The 18,048-nt window shown below is 40.6% G+C and overlaps 2 protein-coding genes across 4 annotated transcripts; both read left to right on the top strand.

Annotated features, from left to right (window-relative positions):
* The first annotated feature begins 2,100 nt into the window (after positions 1-2,100).
* On the top strand, positions 2,101-11,495 carry LOC103703328. 3 transcript variants are annotated; one of them, XM_008786144.4, is made up of 10 exons: positions 2,103-2,352; positions 3,444-3,557; positions 4,866-5,896; positions 5,992-6,078; positions 6,155-6,250; positions 6,346-6,513; positions 6,712-6,777; positions 9,437-9,502; positions 9,589-9,657; positions 10,862-11,495. In XM_008786144.4, exons 3-10 carry the CDS (start codon positions 5,057-5,059, stop codon positions 11,222-11,224), a joined length of 1,755 nt encoding a protein of 584 aa, XP_008784366.2. In that variant the 5' UTR covers positions 2,103-2,352; positions 3,444-3,557; positions 4,866-5,056; the 3' UTR covers positions 11,225-11,495. The 3 variants fall into 3 exon arrangements, with proteins under 3 accessions (XP_038987470.1, XP_008784366.2, XP_008784365.2); XM_039131542.1 differs by lacking the exon at positions 3,444-3,557 and having other exon boundaries at positions 2,101-2,352; positions 9,437-9,496; XM_008786143.4 differs by lacking the exon at positions 3,444-3,557 and having other exon boundaries at positions 2,104-2,352.
* A 2,394-nt stretch (positions 11,496-13,889) lies between these two features.
* LOC103703414 (cation/H(+) antiporter 15-like) lies at positions 13,890-16,755 on the top strand. The gene is made up of 3 exons (XM_039132080.1): positions 13,890-13,997; positions 14,085-15,104; positions 15,199-16,755. The coding sequence occupies exons 1-3, from the start codon at positions 13,890-13,892 to the stop codon at positions 16,417-16,419; spliced, it is 2,349 nt and encodes a 782-aa protein (XP_038988008.1). The 3' UTR covers positions 16,420-16,755.
* The last annotated feature ends 1,293 nt before the right edge of the window (positions 16,756-18,048 follow it).

The following is an 18,048-nucleotide window of genomic DNA, read 5'->3' on the forward strand; positions in this document are numbered from 1 at the left end:
TAGCCATCTATACCATTGCAATGCATGGGCTCTAAAGAACCTTTTCTCTCAAATATGTATCCTCTGCGTGCATCTTTTGCATTGTAGAGAGTTGACTTCCATCTCAAAGACGTAAAGCTCTCGCAATCTCTGAAACAAAAAGCATTCTATCGAGATACTCTATATATCCAAATTTGCTAAATTTCAAGCTAGACTGGACGAGCCGGATAGTCCGGCTCAATCTTTGATAAGCAGAAACTATCCAGTAACCCTCTAATGAAGCATTACCCTTAAAAGCATTCTCTCTCTTTTTTTTTCTTTTTTTTTTCTCGTGTGTGGTTCATTAGTCCATGCATTGATCGGTGACATGCGATTAACAAGTATAAAAGAAGGTTGATCGAAATAGACCCCTTCATTTTTTTTTTATTTTTATTTTTTTGAGGCCAAAGAAATTCTCGGTCGAATTATCTCCGCATGGACGCGCATCATGTGGGCCCCACCACTGGTCCCCCTAATCTCGAAACCACCCCGCCCAATCCGGGCTTAACAAAACCACCCGTACGATATTTACCATCGTACCCCTCTCCCGATCAGACGGCCAGAAATTTTCAACGCGCAAATTACAAACGGGTCCCGACGCCGCGAAAACCCCCGCGGATACCGGCGAAACAGCTCCACGTAATCCTGGGCGCCAAATTTACCAAATCGCCCCATGATTTAAGGCTTAACTGAATTCAGGGGTAGTTTAGTCATTTGGTGAGGCCGCGACGCGGTCCGCTTTGAAAAGGCCGAGGGAGTTTCCTGGGAGACCACTTTAAAAGCCGCGTGGAAGGCCGTTGCAATCGAGCAAAAACCGTACCTTGCAGCCAATGAAAGAAAGCCACGCGTCGGAAACGAAATCTTTTTCGGGAAATCAAACTCCGGCGAGAAGGAATAAACAAATGAAGTAGTAAATTGTGGGTCGCGTGGTCAATTACGTGTGAGTCTTGCACAGCGTTGGAACAATTTTATATGAACTCTACCAATCAAATCATGAGCTAATCCTTGAATTAAAGAACCTAAACCTTGGCCACCATGGTGAGCTTACCTCCTTCCTCTGCCAAACTTTTGCTGATATCTTTTATTTCATATTTATCTTGTTATATATATAATTAATTCCAATTTTACATAATTTAATTTAATAATTATTTTAGTCTAAGATTCTAGTCTCTCTTCCAAGCATTTTTTTGTTTATTATATGCTGCTCATTCTCTCTTCAATTTAATAAATAAATATTATATATATAACTTTCCATTATTTATTTATTAATCATTGCCCATCTTTTTTTGTTATTAAGTAATTGTTGCGGGAACGGCCTTTGGCCGAAGCCTCACACAATAGCATAGCCCACATTAAGCTAGTAGAGAAAGAGGACTGCGTTCCTCCCGAGGTATTGTCCGCTTTGGACGCTTCGGTTCGCACGTCCAGCGCAGACGGGGGGAGACCACTACCCTCACGGTTTTGCCCTTCAAAAGGCGTCTCGAGAGGAAAGAATTTTCATCCTCCATTTAAGGCACAGAACCTTTCCACTACTAGCTGATGTGGGACTAAATTCAAGGCCCCCTCCCCCTGCAACAATAATTATTTCATATTACACCAAACAAAAAGATTTAAACATAAGGAAATATTATCTATCATAAATCACACCAAACAAAACCATATAATAAATTATTAACCTCATGATCTACATTATTTAAAATTATACTAGAATTGAAAGTATAAATATTTAGGCACAGACAAGTAACTATATCAAATTTTAACGTATAGCAAATTCTTATTGATTTTGATCTAAAAGCAAAGTAAACTATAGTATATCTCCATGATATTGCCGAACAAAAATGAAATTCAAGTTATGTCCACTCGATGATAGCATCTTAAAATTGGTACTTGTCCCATGTCTCCGAGAGAAAAGAAGCTAACATTTATTTTCACCATGGGTGATCAGACCGCAAACAAAGTTTCCAAGTCCATCAGAGTAGGGCCTCTAAGTTTTTACTAAATCGGATGCGCTCATACAAAATCATTCCAAGACGTACAAGACTCACACCGTGACCCCCCTGCTCTTCCCCATTCACACTTAAAAAACCCCCAGTTCTCGGCGAGGAAAGCTGGAACTGCTTTTCTTCTACTCTCTCCTCCCGTTTCTCCAAATCCTGTGTCTTTTGCTCCCAAGTAGCTCTATTGGCTTTCCCTCGGTCTTTAAGTACACACCCCGCGCCCACTTCCAATCCCGGTACTTCGACCAAGTTAGGGTGAGGGATCGAAGATTATCTCGATGGAATCAGATAATTAGCGATTGCTCTGCTTTGATTCCCCGGCTGTTTGTGCTTGCGTGTGAGTCTTTGATCCCTAGTCTTCTAATCGTGAATTTAATAACCTCCCGCTTTTGTTTTTTTTGGATTTAGTTGTTTTTTTTTGCGTCTTGTGCTGTTTTGATTGCTCTGGTTGGTGTCAGTTTGTGATTTTTCTGAGGATATGTCGGCACATTTTACGGTTACAGTTGGTGAGTTGTTGTTTCAGGGTTAAAGATGTGTTTTTCGCCTATTTTTGGACATCTTTTTGTTATTTTTTTTCGAGTTGTTCGATCAGTCTGTGTTTGTGCAAGATATGATCTTGAGATGCTTGTATTTTAGTTTGTAGATTTTTTTAATCCCATTCAAACAATTAGGCAAATCATAAAGTTTTGTGCTTTCTTTTGATGGGAAATTTGTGCTTAATGGAAAATTATATAGTATGAATAATGGAGCTGGACTTGGCTACGGAATTACACTCAGATCCGGTCTGATTTATGTAGGACAATGAGGGTCCCAAATCGATGATCCGAGCTGTTGGATGTAATTTATTGTCTCTAATTTGCTAATAGCTTAAAAATTATGTGATTTGGAGACCCCTGGTCTTCGTATCAAATGATTAAAGAACAGATATAATTTAATTTTATTTAGACCGTCCATTTTTTTTGACTACTTGATGCATAGGTTAGGATTCTTCAAATTATATGATTTTTGGTATGTAAGCAGTTTAGTTTGGGACCTCCAATGTAGACATGATCGGATCTAAGTGGAGATTTACTCGAGTGTAGCCAAACCTAGCTTATGAATAATGAAAACATGTGAAATAAAATGTTTCTAGGTTCAATTATACAAAATTCCAATCCGTTCCATTTAAGTTTATTACTAGGTTTTAAGATTTTGGTGAAGAGAATTGGATAAACTCTTTTTCACTTTATAGTTACACAATTTTGGTTCAATTCTAGCATTGATTTATGCATTATTTGATAATTGATGTTGAGCTGAATTGAAGAAACTTTAGATTCATCATTTTCTATTTAAAAAACAAAATGAAAATTGTAAAGTAAACTGTCAACTCAGCTTTCAATATTGTTGTTACTTTATTTCCTATTAATTCTATCTGTATGTGTTGTGAAGGGCATGTGAGGCATAATGGGGTTGTTCTGAGCTTGTTGGAATGAACACAGTGGTTTCTGTACGTGTGATTACACTCTGCATACAGTCTGTCTGACTTAATTGATTCTGTTCCAGGTTGATATAATCCAGTAAATTTATTATCACACAATTGCAAGATGTATGAGAAGTTAGTTGAGTTGATATTGTTTTATTGTGAAAATGGCTTATTTATGAGACATGACATGACTTTCCTACCAACCTGGGCATGGCCCAAGCAGTGGGTACCTTATCTCTTTGAAAATGGTCCTAGGTTCAAATCCCTCAAAGGTGCTCAAAGATTTCCAAGCATTTATACGTGTGGTGATGTTGTGAGTGTTTGTGACATGACATGCATGGTGTGGAGGCTTATGTTGTGCCTAGGTAGGCTGATGTGATTTTGCATATTTCCTTAAGTTCAATGACCAAACATAAAAATGAATTTACGTTGTTACTAATTTAAATTTCATGCAAATAGCTAGATCTTTTAGTTACCTAGTTGCTTGACTAAACTAATTCCAAACTATCTGATGGGAGAATTTATTGTGTCACAGTGGACACAAAAAAGGTAGTAGTAAGTATGTGGGTATATGAATAAGATAAGTGGCATAAGTAATGTACTCTAGCAACTTCCTCTAGTCTTATACCTGCTATCTGACGACAAAAGAATATAAAATCTCTTAAGATTTAGACATTACAATTGTCAAATATGACTGATAAATGTGGAGGTTTCAGTGGGTTGAGGATGATGATCACTGTGAAGTATTAACTAGTAATGAGCATCAGTGCGAGTTACCATGATTAGGCTGAATCATGATGGATATTTGCTTGACATGCCAGGTCTAGTTGGATTGGGTGTTTGATAGCACATGGATGTCTATATATTTCAAAGGCCCTTGTGGGTCTCATGGGTTTGAGATTAGGGCATTCGCTCTTGCTCTTATGACTGACTTGATATTGAATTTGAAAGGGTATGCAGAAAGAAGGAGATCCTCATGCTACATGAAAAAAGCAAGGAGGACAACTTTCTTGGTCGTTGCTTAGTTGCACATGCTGATTGTTTTGATATTTCTGATCATGAATTCGTTTGGTCTAATCACATTCCTCAGCTGATGAGGACTATTCTTGCCAAGTGCCTGCCCTAGACAGTGGCATGTTATAGGGAGTTTCATGCTGGATGGTGTAGAATAGTGTTGTGCTGTGGACTGCTTTGAATTATTATGCTGTGTAATCTTTTTATCTTTCTTGTTCCATTTAGACTCAATTTTGTTTAATTCTGAGGCCAATTTTTTTATATTTTGTATAGTGCTATTACTTGAGAGTTTTCTCGTGAAATGACAACTGCTGCAACTGATGCTTCTAATTATATGGCTATAATAAGTTAACAGTTATTCTTTGTCACTTTAGGTAGGAGTCAAGAGAATAGGCGAAGAAGCTAGTTCACTTGCATTTCTCACTATTCCTGATTATGGGGTGTTCTGGAAATAGGTGAATGAAAAGATTTGGTATCTATTATTTATTATCCTGTCCATACAATCACTTCTATCAAGCTGGATGCTCTTATATAGGATTAGGGAGATGGTGGCTTCTGTTTAGTAATGAGATTTCTGGGTGAAACAATTATACCTGAAGGAATTTATTGTCTTCCACACAAGAATCCGTATTCTCACTCTTCTCAAACCGAGGCAGTGGAGTTTTTCCAAGAAACTGAAATGGATGATTTCACTGATCCCTTCCTTTCATCACAAACATGGCCAGATACAAATACATCTGCAAGGTCCTCTTGGGCTGGCACTGCTGTATCTCAGACGACTAGCTTACTTGCTGGTTTGTCGGAAGCATATGGAGATGCAAAGAACCCGCACATATGTGCGATACCTTCGAGTCATATTATTGGGAATGCATGCACAGAAGAATTAAATCTTCATAGCCATGATAGCACCTCTTCCATCTTCATTCATGAAAATATCAAATATGATATTGATAAGAACATGTTTCCTGGTGAGAAATTATCTCTGCATAACCTACATAGACAAAACTCGCAACCATCTCTCCAGGATAATGTGACACAGGAAAGTAGTTTCTCACTACTGGGGGTTATTGAGAGTAATTCAACAGCAGGAACATTTGGCTCAGATGTGAATCCATCGTGCTCCGTAGCATTTCCTCATAGCTCACTGACCATGTCTGCTTCAATTGAGAGCAACGGCGGTGAATTATCTGCCTTCACACAGTCACTTGGAGATGCTCATTCAATTTCTTCATTTCCAGCAATGTGGCCTTCATCATACCCAGGTGTTTCTTCTTTAATGGGACAGGGGAGACTACAAACATTTGGTTTCCAAGGGTTGGAAAGTGACAATGTTATATTGAGGAAAACATGTGTTGAGAATGGCAAGTTTGCACAGCTGGAAGATTTGCCTGCAGCATCTCTCCATGTAAAAGTTACATATGCATATTTTGGAAATATACTTGTCTCCTCTCATGGATGATTACTCTTCTAACCCTTTTTATATTCTAATGTCACTTGCAGGAACATAATGAGCTTCACAACCCTATTTTTCCTTCTTTCAGTGGTGGACAACAGAATAAATTGGCTGGTGGTGATTTGCAACAACAAGTACTACATAGTTATTTAACTCCTCTTTTTGGCTATGCTGATATGTCATTCAAACTTAACGTGCCCATATTTGCAGGAGCGAAATGGGTTACACAACCTTTGTTTGCCCTCTTTGGCTTCTCAGCCGCAAATGTCATCAACTAAAACAGCAGGAATACAGATGTGTCAACAGGTTTTATACTTGGTTATCTATATGCTTATTCTATGGCTATAGTAGTAGTTTTGCCTTTTCATTTGATAAGACTGCTCCTTTTGTGCCATATATAGTTGCCACCATCTACTGAAGGAAATACTTGCAAGCATCACATGAATCATTCTTCTAGTACTCAATCACAATCAACTCCATCTACTGCTGGTGGTTGCAATGAAGCTGTCAAGCCACGTGTGAGGGCACGCCGTGGTCAGGCCACGGATCCGCATAGTATCGCAGAGCGGGTTAGTTTATGATTCTCTAATCATGTCTTATGACAAGCCTGGCTACATGGTTGGCCTTATGAAGTTTGTTTTAAGAGGGTTTCCTTGCTTGAATTGTTTTTGTTGGTTACCTGAATATTAATTGTTACTTTGTTAGTTGTTTATAGTTTCTTGATTAAAAAAATACATTTTAATGTGGAAGTTAACCATTAAATGCAGCTTCGGAGAGAAAAAATTGCAGAAAGAATGAAGAATCTGCAGGAGCTTGTGCCGAATTCAAATAAGGTATACTTTACCATTCAATTTTTTTCATTTGTGGAGGGATATTTTCTTTGATCCTTCCGAAATAATGACTCATATGGTTGATTTGGTGATGTCTTTGTTCGGAAGCAGTCAAAATTTAAAGATGGAGTATCTATATAGTATGTAAACGGACATGATAGACCACTTTCAATTAAAGGGACATTTTGGCAACTTGAATATAATAGGAGCCACATGTCTCATCAGCATCGCAGTGTAATGTTCTAGTGACTTTAAATGCCTGGATGATCATCTGTTTGAGAATCCATTATATGGAACTATAGTGGTGTGGACTATGTTAAGCACTTAGCATAAGATGAAAGGTAAATTAGATTTGTACGGAAATTGTTCATACTTAGAAAACATCTATGGAGGTGCAATCACATGTAGTTGAGTCCTGTGTCAAGGCAAGCAAGTTTTTGATCATGACAAATCTGTTCTAAGCTTGTCTGCAAGTGTGCTTTTGGAGATCAATATACTGCTGACTATCAGGAAATATCATGGTTTGTGTTATTTTTAGTTAATATAGTGCTTAATTGATTAAATGATATTAGGTTGACGGCTAAAGACTTACTCATGGAATAAGTTTCCTTTGCCTGTAACTGCTAATAGAGGGTGTATACAGTCAAAAGTGTTATTAGGATTTCATGTAATAATCTTTCCTTTGTGTCTTCAGGGTTGACATAATAATATCTGTACAGCTGTAGTGATTACATAACGTATATAACATGAACGTGACAGATATATGAATGCAATTTGCTAAAACTAAGGAACACTGAATTGAGATACGTACAATTGAGGAAGCCTACTGATGGAAGAAGGTTTATGGGGAAGGATCATCCAAACTGATGGTGCTCAAGGTTATGCAGAATGGAAATCATGGTTTTCTGGAAGTTATCTTTTACAACTGATGCTACTGTGTTAAATTGTGCCTGATCCAAGGCTTAAGAGGCTAGACCTTTTATCAAAGTTCTTGAAGCTTTTATGCTAAGGAAATAGAAATCGAGTTCTGCTGAAATTTGACAGCAACATTGAAATTTGATTAAAAACTATGAAGAAGTAAATGGATGTGAAGTTGGGGATTGTTAAGTAGAACAAGTGATTTAGATATGGAAGGTTAATTGAAGACTTGAAAGTTCAAACCGTGAGAATGAAAAACCAGACTTATAGATGTGGTATACATATTATATGTTATAATATAATGTTAATTGAAGACTTATATATTATATGATACAATATAGATGCGATATACACATGGAATGCCGTACCGGCCCGTACCGGTCCGGCCATGGACCGGTACCGGAACGGATAAAAAACCGGTATTTTCCGGTTTTTTATCCGAACCGGCCGGTACGGGCCCGTACCGGCCGGTACCGGCCTCCGGTTCGCACCGGTACGATTTTTTTTTTTTTTTAGAACCACAGCGCCGTGCGCTGTGGTTTTTGAAACCACCGTGTACCGGCCGGTACGGGACCGGTACCAGCCGGTACGTACCGGACCGGACCGGTACCGTACCGGTCCGGCCGGTCACCGGTACGCTGACTGGTACCGGTACGGCGGACCTTGGGTATATATATGTACGTATATTATAACATTATATACATATATTATGGTATCAGGTTGGTCATGCCTTGGTGCACCAGACTTGAGCCATTTTTAAGGCTAAAAGACACAAAAGAGAGGAAAGACAGGGTTAAGTCATCTAAGGAGAATTCTTTCTTCTCCCTCTTATCCTATAGTTCAACCAAAGAGCTTCTTATACTTACCCTAGTCAATCCCAGTTTGAAAATGTGAGCGACCAAATAGGAAAACAACTTGTTACCAGGATAAAACTAGATGGGGATAGCAATCCCTATATCTGGAATAATAATCCTGCAATATCAAAATGGCTCCGAGGATTTAGTTCTCATGGCTTGTATGTGTAGGGGAAGAGTGACTCTCAACAGGTTGAGATGAATCAGTGAGATGATTTCTTCCTCCATTCTTCTCTCTTTTCTTCCTTTGCATAGATTTTCCATTAATTGAGGCTTGTCTAGTCTCCTCCAGGCATAAATCTGCAAATATTGAACATCTCTACTTGTAGATAGATCATCTGATCTTTGCCAGATCAACAATCCTAATTTCTCTTTCATAAATATATAGTTCTCAAGTATAAATTGTCTTGTAGTTGCTCAGATGCAGGGTGGAGTTTGTGGCTGTAGCTAAACAACTTCTAGGGACCAATAACTTTCTTGCTCTTTTCCTCTGTGCACACTGATCTTCTGGAAGCATAATATAGACAGCTGTTTTCTCTGGGTCAATAGTGCAATGTCCACGCTTCTGTGTGTCATCATAAGTCAAGGGTAGCTTTGCTTAAATTTATATAGATTTATCATAGTTGTTTATTTATCATTTCACTGCATAGCTTGTGGTTTTGTTCTGCCATTTCAGTTATGCACTTTTTCTGTTACATTTTATATGAAATGGTGATCTCTGCATGTTTCTTCACTTTCATAATTGGTTATGCAGCTATAGAATCTTTAAGCTTGATTTCATAATTGGTCCTCTATAGTTTCAACCAAATGTTCTATTCCCTAGTTCCAGGAGAATAATAGAGACCTTGCCAACAGCTGCTCATGACTGAATTTTCCACTTTTATTTGCAGACAGATAAGGCATCAATGCTTGATGAAATCATTGACTATGTCAAGTTCCTTCAGCTGCAAGTCAAAGTTTGCTTCCAAACCATGCTTCAAAACCATTATGGATAACTTTATTCTTCTCTATATATGATATTCTTTTGATGTTTGAACTGAAGGTTTTAAGCATGAGTCGGTTGGGTGCTGCTGGAGCAGTGGTCCCCCTACTTACAGATTCTCAAACTGAGGTACCATATCCTTTCTCTTGCATTTCAGTTGTCTCTTTACTTTTCCTACAGCATCACGGGCTAGTTTCTTGTCCTTACTTGGTTTGATGTTGCTATTTGGTTTGGGCGAATTGGGCAATTTTCATAAACGTAGTGGAGTAACACATCATTATGTTAGCCAGCTTTTGGTTTCTGATTAGTGAAACAAAACTATCATTCTATTATATTATGTCTCAAAAATTATTGTCTTATGCAATATGAACTGGCTTTGATACATCTTTTCTCCAATTTAAATTTTCTGTTACATTAGTTTTTTGTGCGCATGGCTTCACCCTTCATTTTGGACTTTAGTTTAGGAAGTGGAGATGGAAAAAGAAAGGTAATTTTGAGGGTAAATACATTGACATCTCCAACCCAGATTGACTAGATATGTATGATTATATCTTGCTCACAATTCTTCCTACTGAAGTTGACACTGCTCTGTTTTTTATTTGTATGCTATATATAGTAACTATCCTTTGTTACTGAAAAAAAAGAAGAAACATAGTCTTGTGCTATGTTTCTTCTCTGTTTTTATAATTTCCTGCCAAACACAAGGAGCATCGGCTTCTGTGAGAGCCCTTGGAAGCATAGATACGTCACCTGAGAGACAAAGGGTTTTTTGGATGCTTGCTTGAATCATACATCGAATATTCCCTCTATAGCTGAGGGTGAGAAGACGTAACAGAGCGGGGGGTAGTATTTTTCGGATAGGGAAAGTTCAGGACTCCCATAGCCCTGTATTTAGGGGATAATGAAAGCCACTTTTCAGTGGAATTTCATTATTTCGAAAATTCAGGGATTACCAGCAATTGGCAGCCCCTCTCAACCAGTCCTCCATCTGTTCTTTTCTTCACCTTCTTGAGACAATGACAACCGCCGATCATAAGTTATCAATGGATGGGGAAAAAAATTCAGGCAAACAGGCCCTAATCAGGTTGGTGAAACTGTAGTAAGAGTTGAACAATGTTCTGACCGAAAGGGAGTGTGCTTGAACCTTCTTGTTACGGCAATTTGTTACCTTTGCTCCTTTTCTTTAGTTTGATGATGAACTTTTCTTTATAATGTTTGACAAAAGTCATTCCAACCACTGAACATTTTGTACCAGCACATTCTTTATTTAGAAAAACTCTAATCCTCGATGGAAAAAATGTTATGCTCATTTAAACTGTTATTTTCAATTCAGGGCTGTGGTAATCTGCTCCTATCATCACCATCAGTCAGGCTGGGAGCAGATCTATCTGAGTCGCAGGATAGCTTAGCCTTCGAGCAAGAAGTTGTTGAGCTGATGGAGGCCAGTGTCACCATGGCAATGCAATACCTTCAGAGCAAAGGCCTCTGTCTCATGCCAATTGCTCTTGCCACTGCAATATCTAATCAGAAAGGCTCCTCCTCCAGTGCCATTCCACCGGACAGAAGGAAACCTGATGTGATCCATGGGGTGATCTGCCCAAGCAACCAGTGCATCATGGACAACGGGCCTACTGTTAAACAAGAAGAGGCTCAGAAACCGAAAGGCAATGCAAGGGAGTTGAAACCCAAGGCATGAAAGCTAACTTCAAGTTTCCGGTATCATCTCTAATTTGATTGCTTTTGGGACTTTAGTTTTGATCAGCAGGCTGATAGGCTTATTCAGCATACATGCAGATGTCCAGATAGATATTTTGTGTACCATACATGTACATGTATGTCGATGCATGTATTTATATATGAAGTAAATAAATAGATTTATTGGTATAGATTTAATGGATCTGTGAGATAAATGAATTGTACCGTGTGGTTTTAAAATATGTTGACGGTTTAAGACAGCCCAAGCTTTATGGTGATCTCTTCCTCGGGTTAAGTTGTAGATGTAGGAACCTTTGTTAGCGAACAATCAAAAACTAAACCTTTTTCCTATGAAAAAAAGAAACTATTTAGCAGCTTAGAAATCTGATTCAATAAAGTCACTTGCCTGTTGTGGAGGAGGAAAGTGTTTATATTGGCTAAGTGAATCTTTTAGAAGTCACAAATTGAACCTTGTTGATGATATGACGGGGAACGCAAGATATTTTTTTTTTCCGAATCAGTCCAGGTTGGATCTATTAAAAAAAGTAAAATAGAAAATAAAAAATGGCAAAAACAGGATTTTAATTTTTTTTACTTTTATTAATTCAATAATATAATTGAATAAAATATCTATATTTATACTGGTTAGATGCGTCTTTATAAAATATAGGTCGGATATCTCTACTAATTTGGAGAGATTATAACTTTTCGAATAGCTATGACTTGTGAATGAAATTACAAAAAGTTAAAAAAAAATTTAGAGATGGATCTCGACTCCCACATCAATTTTGTTTTTAGTTGCTTCATGTAATTTTTTTCAAATTAAGAGCTATCATATTTAAAGTTTTTTTCGAAAAGAAAACTTTTATCTTGAATAATTTGTTTGGAGGCTAAAATATTGTCATATATCTCTAACCACAATGTGTGTCAAATCTTTTAGAAGTTGACACACCTTTTGTAGAACTTGTCAAGAGATTCTTTTTAGCACACGACACACATCAAAAATGGATGTTAGATACGAAAGTAAAGACCTTTGAAAATTGAGGTTCATGATTGAGTCTATGTCTACCTGAAGTAGTTAAAGCAATCCGTGGTGGGTTTGATGATCCTTCCATATCAGAACTTTTTTTGTTTGAGGAATTTAGCTCCTAGTAAAACAAAATTGGAGGTGGAGAAACTTGTGCTTCTCTGTTTTGTGACTGAACCACTCGGCCTTGCAAGAAAGTTGACCCTTCCAGCCAATTTGAAAAGACGCAATCATCTAGTGTTTGATTGCTGCTCCACTTATAATCCATCTACAGCTAGTAACACTGGTTCTTAGCCTTAATCTTTATTTAGCATGGAAGGCTTCTCAGAATTGATTACTGAGTACATTTCCATCAGAAGACATTCTTCCACTAGGTGTATCTAAAATTTTTGGTCTTCACATTGATAATCTACGCACCTGGAGCATGACTATTATTAGGTAAATATTTAATGACAATAGAGCGAAGCTCATATGTAACATTGTTTACCTTTATATCCATTTGCTAAAACTTCCGATTATTTGCTTCGATCTAAAGGAATTCTTGCAAAAGATCTCTATCCAAGCCAATCCTACTTGGATGGATCATGTTTAGATTACACTACAGTCCACAATCTCCCATTGGATCCAAGTCTATGCATGTTCGGAGATGTTACAGATTGTATCTTCCATGCGAAAGAATGATTAATCTTCTTTCTGCAACATCGACCTCGGATTGCACCTTGCACAAATATCAACTACATAAATCTCAAAGTGGTCATTGCACAATCCAATGGTTGACGTACGAATCATTCTTTTGCACGAAAGATACATCCCGAACCCTTTAGGAGGCACCCAAACCTAATATAACCTGATAGCACCTCTAAGAATATGGTGTGGCACTATAGATTAAAGCTTCAATAACCATACCCGTAATAACAGAGCGCTTGACCAACTTGCCCCAGCTACGAGAATATGGGATCGAAAGAGCAGGTAAACCGACTCCGTCAGAATCTGAGGCAAACGAACAACTAGGATTATTGTTTATTTTTTTTTCGTTTTTTCAATCTATTTTGTTTCTGTGCCATACAACTCAAAGGGAGCGGGGAACCAGGCCTAAATATAGCCAAGTTTCTTGCTTCATTCCTCCTGTGCTTCAGCGCAATATGGGTATTTTGAAGAGAAAGAAGACATGGTCAAGTTCGTTGGGAGACTGATCATATCGAAAGCGGGGAGTTGATGCATGCACGGTTGGGACAAAGCTGCATGAGTTGCGAAAAGCTTTGATGCGTTGGCTCGGCAGCAAAGTCGTAGTCCTTTTGTTACCAAAGCATGACCTAAAAATAGTAACGTGGACCAACTCATTCAAATTCCCAAGCTTTCGAGTTCCAGTTTCTCGAAATTCCTCAGCTGTTCTGTTCTGGTCTTTTTACCATAAATAGTCTCTCTTGTTCTTAATATATCTTCTTCGTCCCCTCCCTTCCCTCCCCTGTGCTGCTGCTTCTTCTTCTTCTTCTTCTTGTGCTCCCTTGAAGAGATCGAGAAAAGCCGGAGGAGGCTCGCTATATCGTGCACGATGGACCAAAACCTTTGGTACTGCTTCTGGCCAGAATCCATCAGAACACCATCATCTTGGAAGTCGGCAACGATACTGACGGACTTCATGTTGCCTGCCTTCCTCGCGCAGCTCGTTGTGGTAGTCGTCACCATTCAGACCCTGGAGTTCCTGCTTAAGCCCTTACGGCAGCCGAGAATTGTGGCCGAAATCCTCGTAAGGCTCTCCTCGCTGCGCTCTCGACTCCTCTTCGATCTTACTCTTTAGAATCTCTGTTTCTTAGATTGTGTTATATATTTGCAGAGCGGTGTTTTGTTGGGGCCGTCGGTTCTGGGGTTCTTCTTCCCGAATATATACGAGCTGCCTCCGGACCAGAACTACGTTATTGTGGGCACGGCGGCGAGCTTCGCGCTCCTCTATTTCGTCTTCATGGTGGGCCTGGAGTTGGACGTGAAGGCAATCCGGGCGCTGGGGAAGAAGGTGCTGACCCTCGCGGTGGTGGGCATGGCAGTCCCCTTCGCCGTCAGCTCCGCGGGAATCTACTTGCTGGGCCTCCAGTCCAGCCTCTCCAGGAAGATGGTCAAGCCGCTCGTCTTTCACATCTTCGTCGGCGTCACCGTCTCCATCAGCGGCTTCCCCGTCCTCGCCCGCATGATCACCGAGCTCAAGCTCCTCAACACCGGGGTCGGCCCCGTCGCCATGGCCTCCTCCATCATCAACAGCATGCTTTCCTTCACCCTGCTCGGCGTCGCCATGGCCTCCGGCGTGCGCTACGGGGAGGAGGCATCGATGGCGGCGGCGGTGTATGTGATGCTCTCGGGCGCCGCCTTCGTCGCCGGGTGCTTCTTCGTGGTCCGACCGGCCGTCAAGTGGATGGTGCGGCGCAAGCCAGAGGTGGGCGAGCGGGTGAGCGACGTCGAGATCAGCATCATCCTCGGGGGCGCGGCCGCCGCCGGCTTCATCTCGGACGTGATCGGGATGAACTGGGTCTTCGGCGCCTTCGTGTACGGGCTGGCGATACCCAACGGCCCGCTCGCCACGGCGCTGATCCAGCGGATGGAGCTCTTCATGGTGCACATGATGCTGCCCCTCTTCTTCTTCTACGGCGGCTTGCGCGCCGACCTGCACACGCTCGTATCGCCCACGGCCTCCGCCCAGCTCGCCGGTGTCTTCATCCTCACCGTCGCCGCCAAGGTGGCCGGCACCATGCTCGCCGCCCACCGCTACTCCATCCCTCTCAACGAAAGCCTCACGCTTGGCTTCCTCGCCACCGCCAAGGGCCCCCTCGAAATGATCATCCTCAAAGTCGGAATGGACGAGAAAGTATATGCGTCGCCCTTCCCTTGCCTTGCCTTATAATTCCTTAATTCTTAAATTAATCAGCTATTATTGATTAATTAACTAATTAATTATCCAGGTCGTTACTAGTGATTTCTTCACGGTGATGACCATAGCTTCGGCCCTGTCTACGGCGGTGGTGGCGCCGGTGGTGACGTTGACGTACAAGCCGTCGCGGCCTCTGATAGGGCACAGGCGCCGGCAGCTCGAGCGGTCGAGGCCGGACGCCGAGCTCCGGATGCTGGCCTGCGTCCACAACACCCGCAACGTGCACTCCATCACCAGGCTGCTGGACTTCTCCAACCCCACCAAGCGCTCCCCCATCTTCGTCTGCGCCCTCCACCTCGTCGAGCTCACCGGCCGCGCCTCCGCCATGCTCATCATGCACAACACCAGCGGCGACTCCTCCAATAACAGCGGCCAAAATCGGGGCAACAAGAACCTCCCCTACGGCCAGGCCCAGTCCGAGAGCATCATCGCCGCTTTCGAGAGCTACGAGCAGCACGCAGCCGGCGTCTCCATCCAGCCCCTCACCGCCTTCTCCTCGCCCAACACCATGCACGAGGACGTGTGCACCCTCGCCGAGGAGCGCCACTCCTCCCTCATCGTCCTCCCCTTCCACAGGCACCAGACGGCCGACGGCGAGCTGGCGGAAGGCAACACCAACATCCGCACCGTCAATCTCAACGTCCTGGTCAACCCCCCCTGCTCCGTCGCCGTCTTCGTCGACCGCCTGCCCGGCGGCGGCAAAAGGTTCCGCGCGCACCACAGCGTCGTCGTCCTCTTCTTCGGCGGACCCGACGACCGCGAGGCCCTCGCGTACGCTGCCCGAATGGCGGAGCATCGGGCCGTCAGCCTCACCGTGGTGCGCTTCGTCGAGGTCGCCAGGTCCGTTCCGGACACCCCGCTGCATGGCTCTTCCGAAGCGCAGGAGTCGGCCGATCGGGACCTGCATAGGATTAGGGACGAGGAGGTGCTCAACGAGTTCCGGCTCAGATTCGTGAGCGACGAGACGGTGCTGTACACGGAGAAGGTGGCGAGCAACAGCGAGGAGACAGTGGCGGCGCTCCGGTCGATGGAGAGCGTCTACGACCTGTACGTGGTGGGGAGGGGGCACCGGGAGGCGTCGCGGCTCACGGCGGGGCTGGAGGAGTGGGCCGAGTGCCCGGAGCTGGGGCCTATCGGCGACCTGCTGGTCTCGCCGGACTTCGGGACGAGGGTCTCGGTGCTGGTGGTGCAGCAGTACGCCGGGAAAGGGACCGCCGGTGACGCCGCCGGGGCCGCGCCGGGGGTGTTTTGAAGTCCTTAGCAGCATGTGTGCAGATGGTGCATGGATACTCGATCATTTGCCGAACCCGATTGCTGTCCATCGAATCGCTTGCTTCTTTGTGCTGCTGCTGTATCGCTCGATTTCGAGTGGAAAAATCTGAAACATTGCTGAAACTCGAGCATCATTGTCATCAATGGAAAGTCTTGAGAATCTTATAGATCAAATTCTAAAATTTGTAAAAAATTTTGTCCTTTGGTCAAGGGATAAGCTCCATCTATATTTTTTCGCAAAGTGGACTACAGATACATTTGCCACATATAATGCATTTGTAAAGAGAAGGGCAAAGGTATCCCAAAATACTCAAAATTGCACCATTTATGCAAATAGAGCAAAATAAATTACCAGAGTCGAGGGCCCTCTTGGGCCAACATAATCAGCCTGACAAACATGTCGACATCATTTTTAACTGAGAAATGTAAATTTTAGCAGTATTTTTGATGTTGTTAAATGAGATTTAGTTTTCTTTTCTTTGTTTTTCTTTTCTTTTTCTTGATGTATAGGGAGATTTGGATTCATTCCTGCAGCCATGGAGAGAAGGAGCATGTATTCTGTGAGCTCATTAAATTTGGTCCTTCTATTTCTTCTGAACAAACTGATTTAGGCCCTGTTTGGGGGAGCTGTTGGCAGTAGAGCTGTTGGAAGTAGAGCTGTTGGAAGTAGAGTTGTCTGAAGTAGAGCTGTTATAAAAAGCTGTTTGTTATTTGGTAACTATATTTTTAAAGTGCTGTGGCACTTTAACATAGGTTTGGTAAACAAACTGAGAAAGTACTTTTATATGATAAAATTACTATAAAGGACATTGCATAGTATTATACAATAGAGCATGATAAAACATAACATATATTAATATATAATATACGATATAGTTTAATATTACTATAATATAAAATATTATTATTATAATATAGTAATATGATATTGCATAGCATAGCATAATGGTAATATAATTATTAGAATAAATTAATTTTCTATAATATAACATAATATTAAATTATTTAACATAACATATTAATGTATTATGATATAATATAATATATATTATGTTTATAGTATAATACAATAATAAAGGTATAAAATATTATAATTATTAGTATTAATTAATTTCTCATAATATAACATAATATTAAATTATTTAAAATAACATATTAATGTATTATGATATAAGGTAATATAATATAATATGTATAGTATAATACAATAATAAAGGTATAAAATAATATATTATTAGTATAAATTAATTTTTTATAATATAACATAATATTAAATTATTTAAGATTACATATTAATGTATTATGATATAATGTAATATAATAATATACTTATAGTATAATATAATAATAAATAACCATTTATCTGTTTAATAGATTATCTCTTTACTTAACTATTTGCAATGGCGACAAATTCACTGTACTTATCAATATCATAAGGATCAGATTATTTGCCACTCACTCATTATTTTTCTTTATATTTATTTATTTATACGTTCATTCGTATATATATTTTTATTTATGCATTTATTTATTTATTATTTTATCCATTGAAATATATTTATTTATTATCTAATTTATTTATTCATTCATTCATTCATTTATATAAATA

This window comes from Phoenix dactylifera, chromosome 11 (assembly GCF_009389715.1).
Source record: "Phoenix dactylifera cultivar Barhee BC4 chromosome 11, palm_55x_up_171113_PBpolish2nd_filt_p, whole genome shotgun sequence".
Taxonomy (NCBI): domain Eukaryota; kingdom Viridiplantae; phylum Streptophyta; class Magnoliopsida; order Arecales; family Arecaceae; genus Phoenix; species Phoenix dactylifera.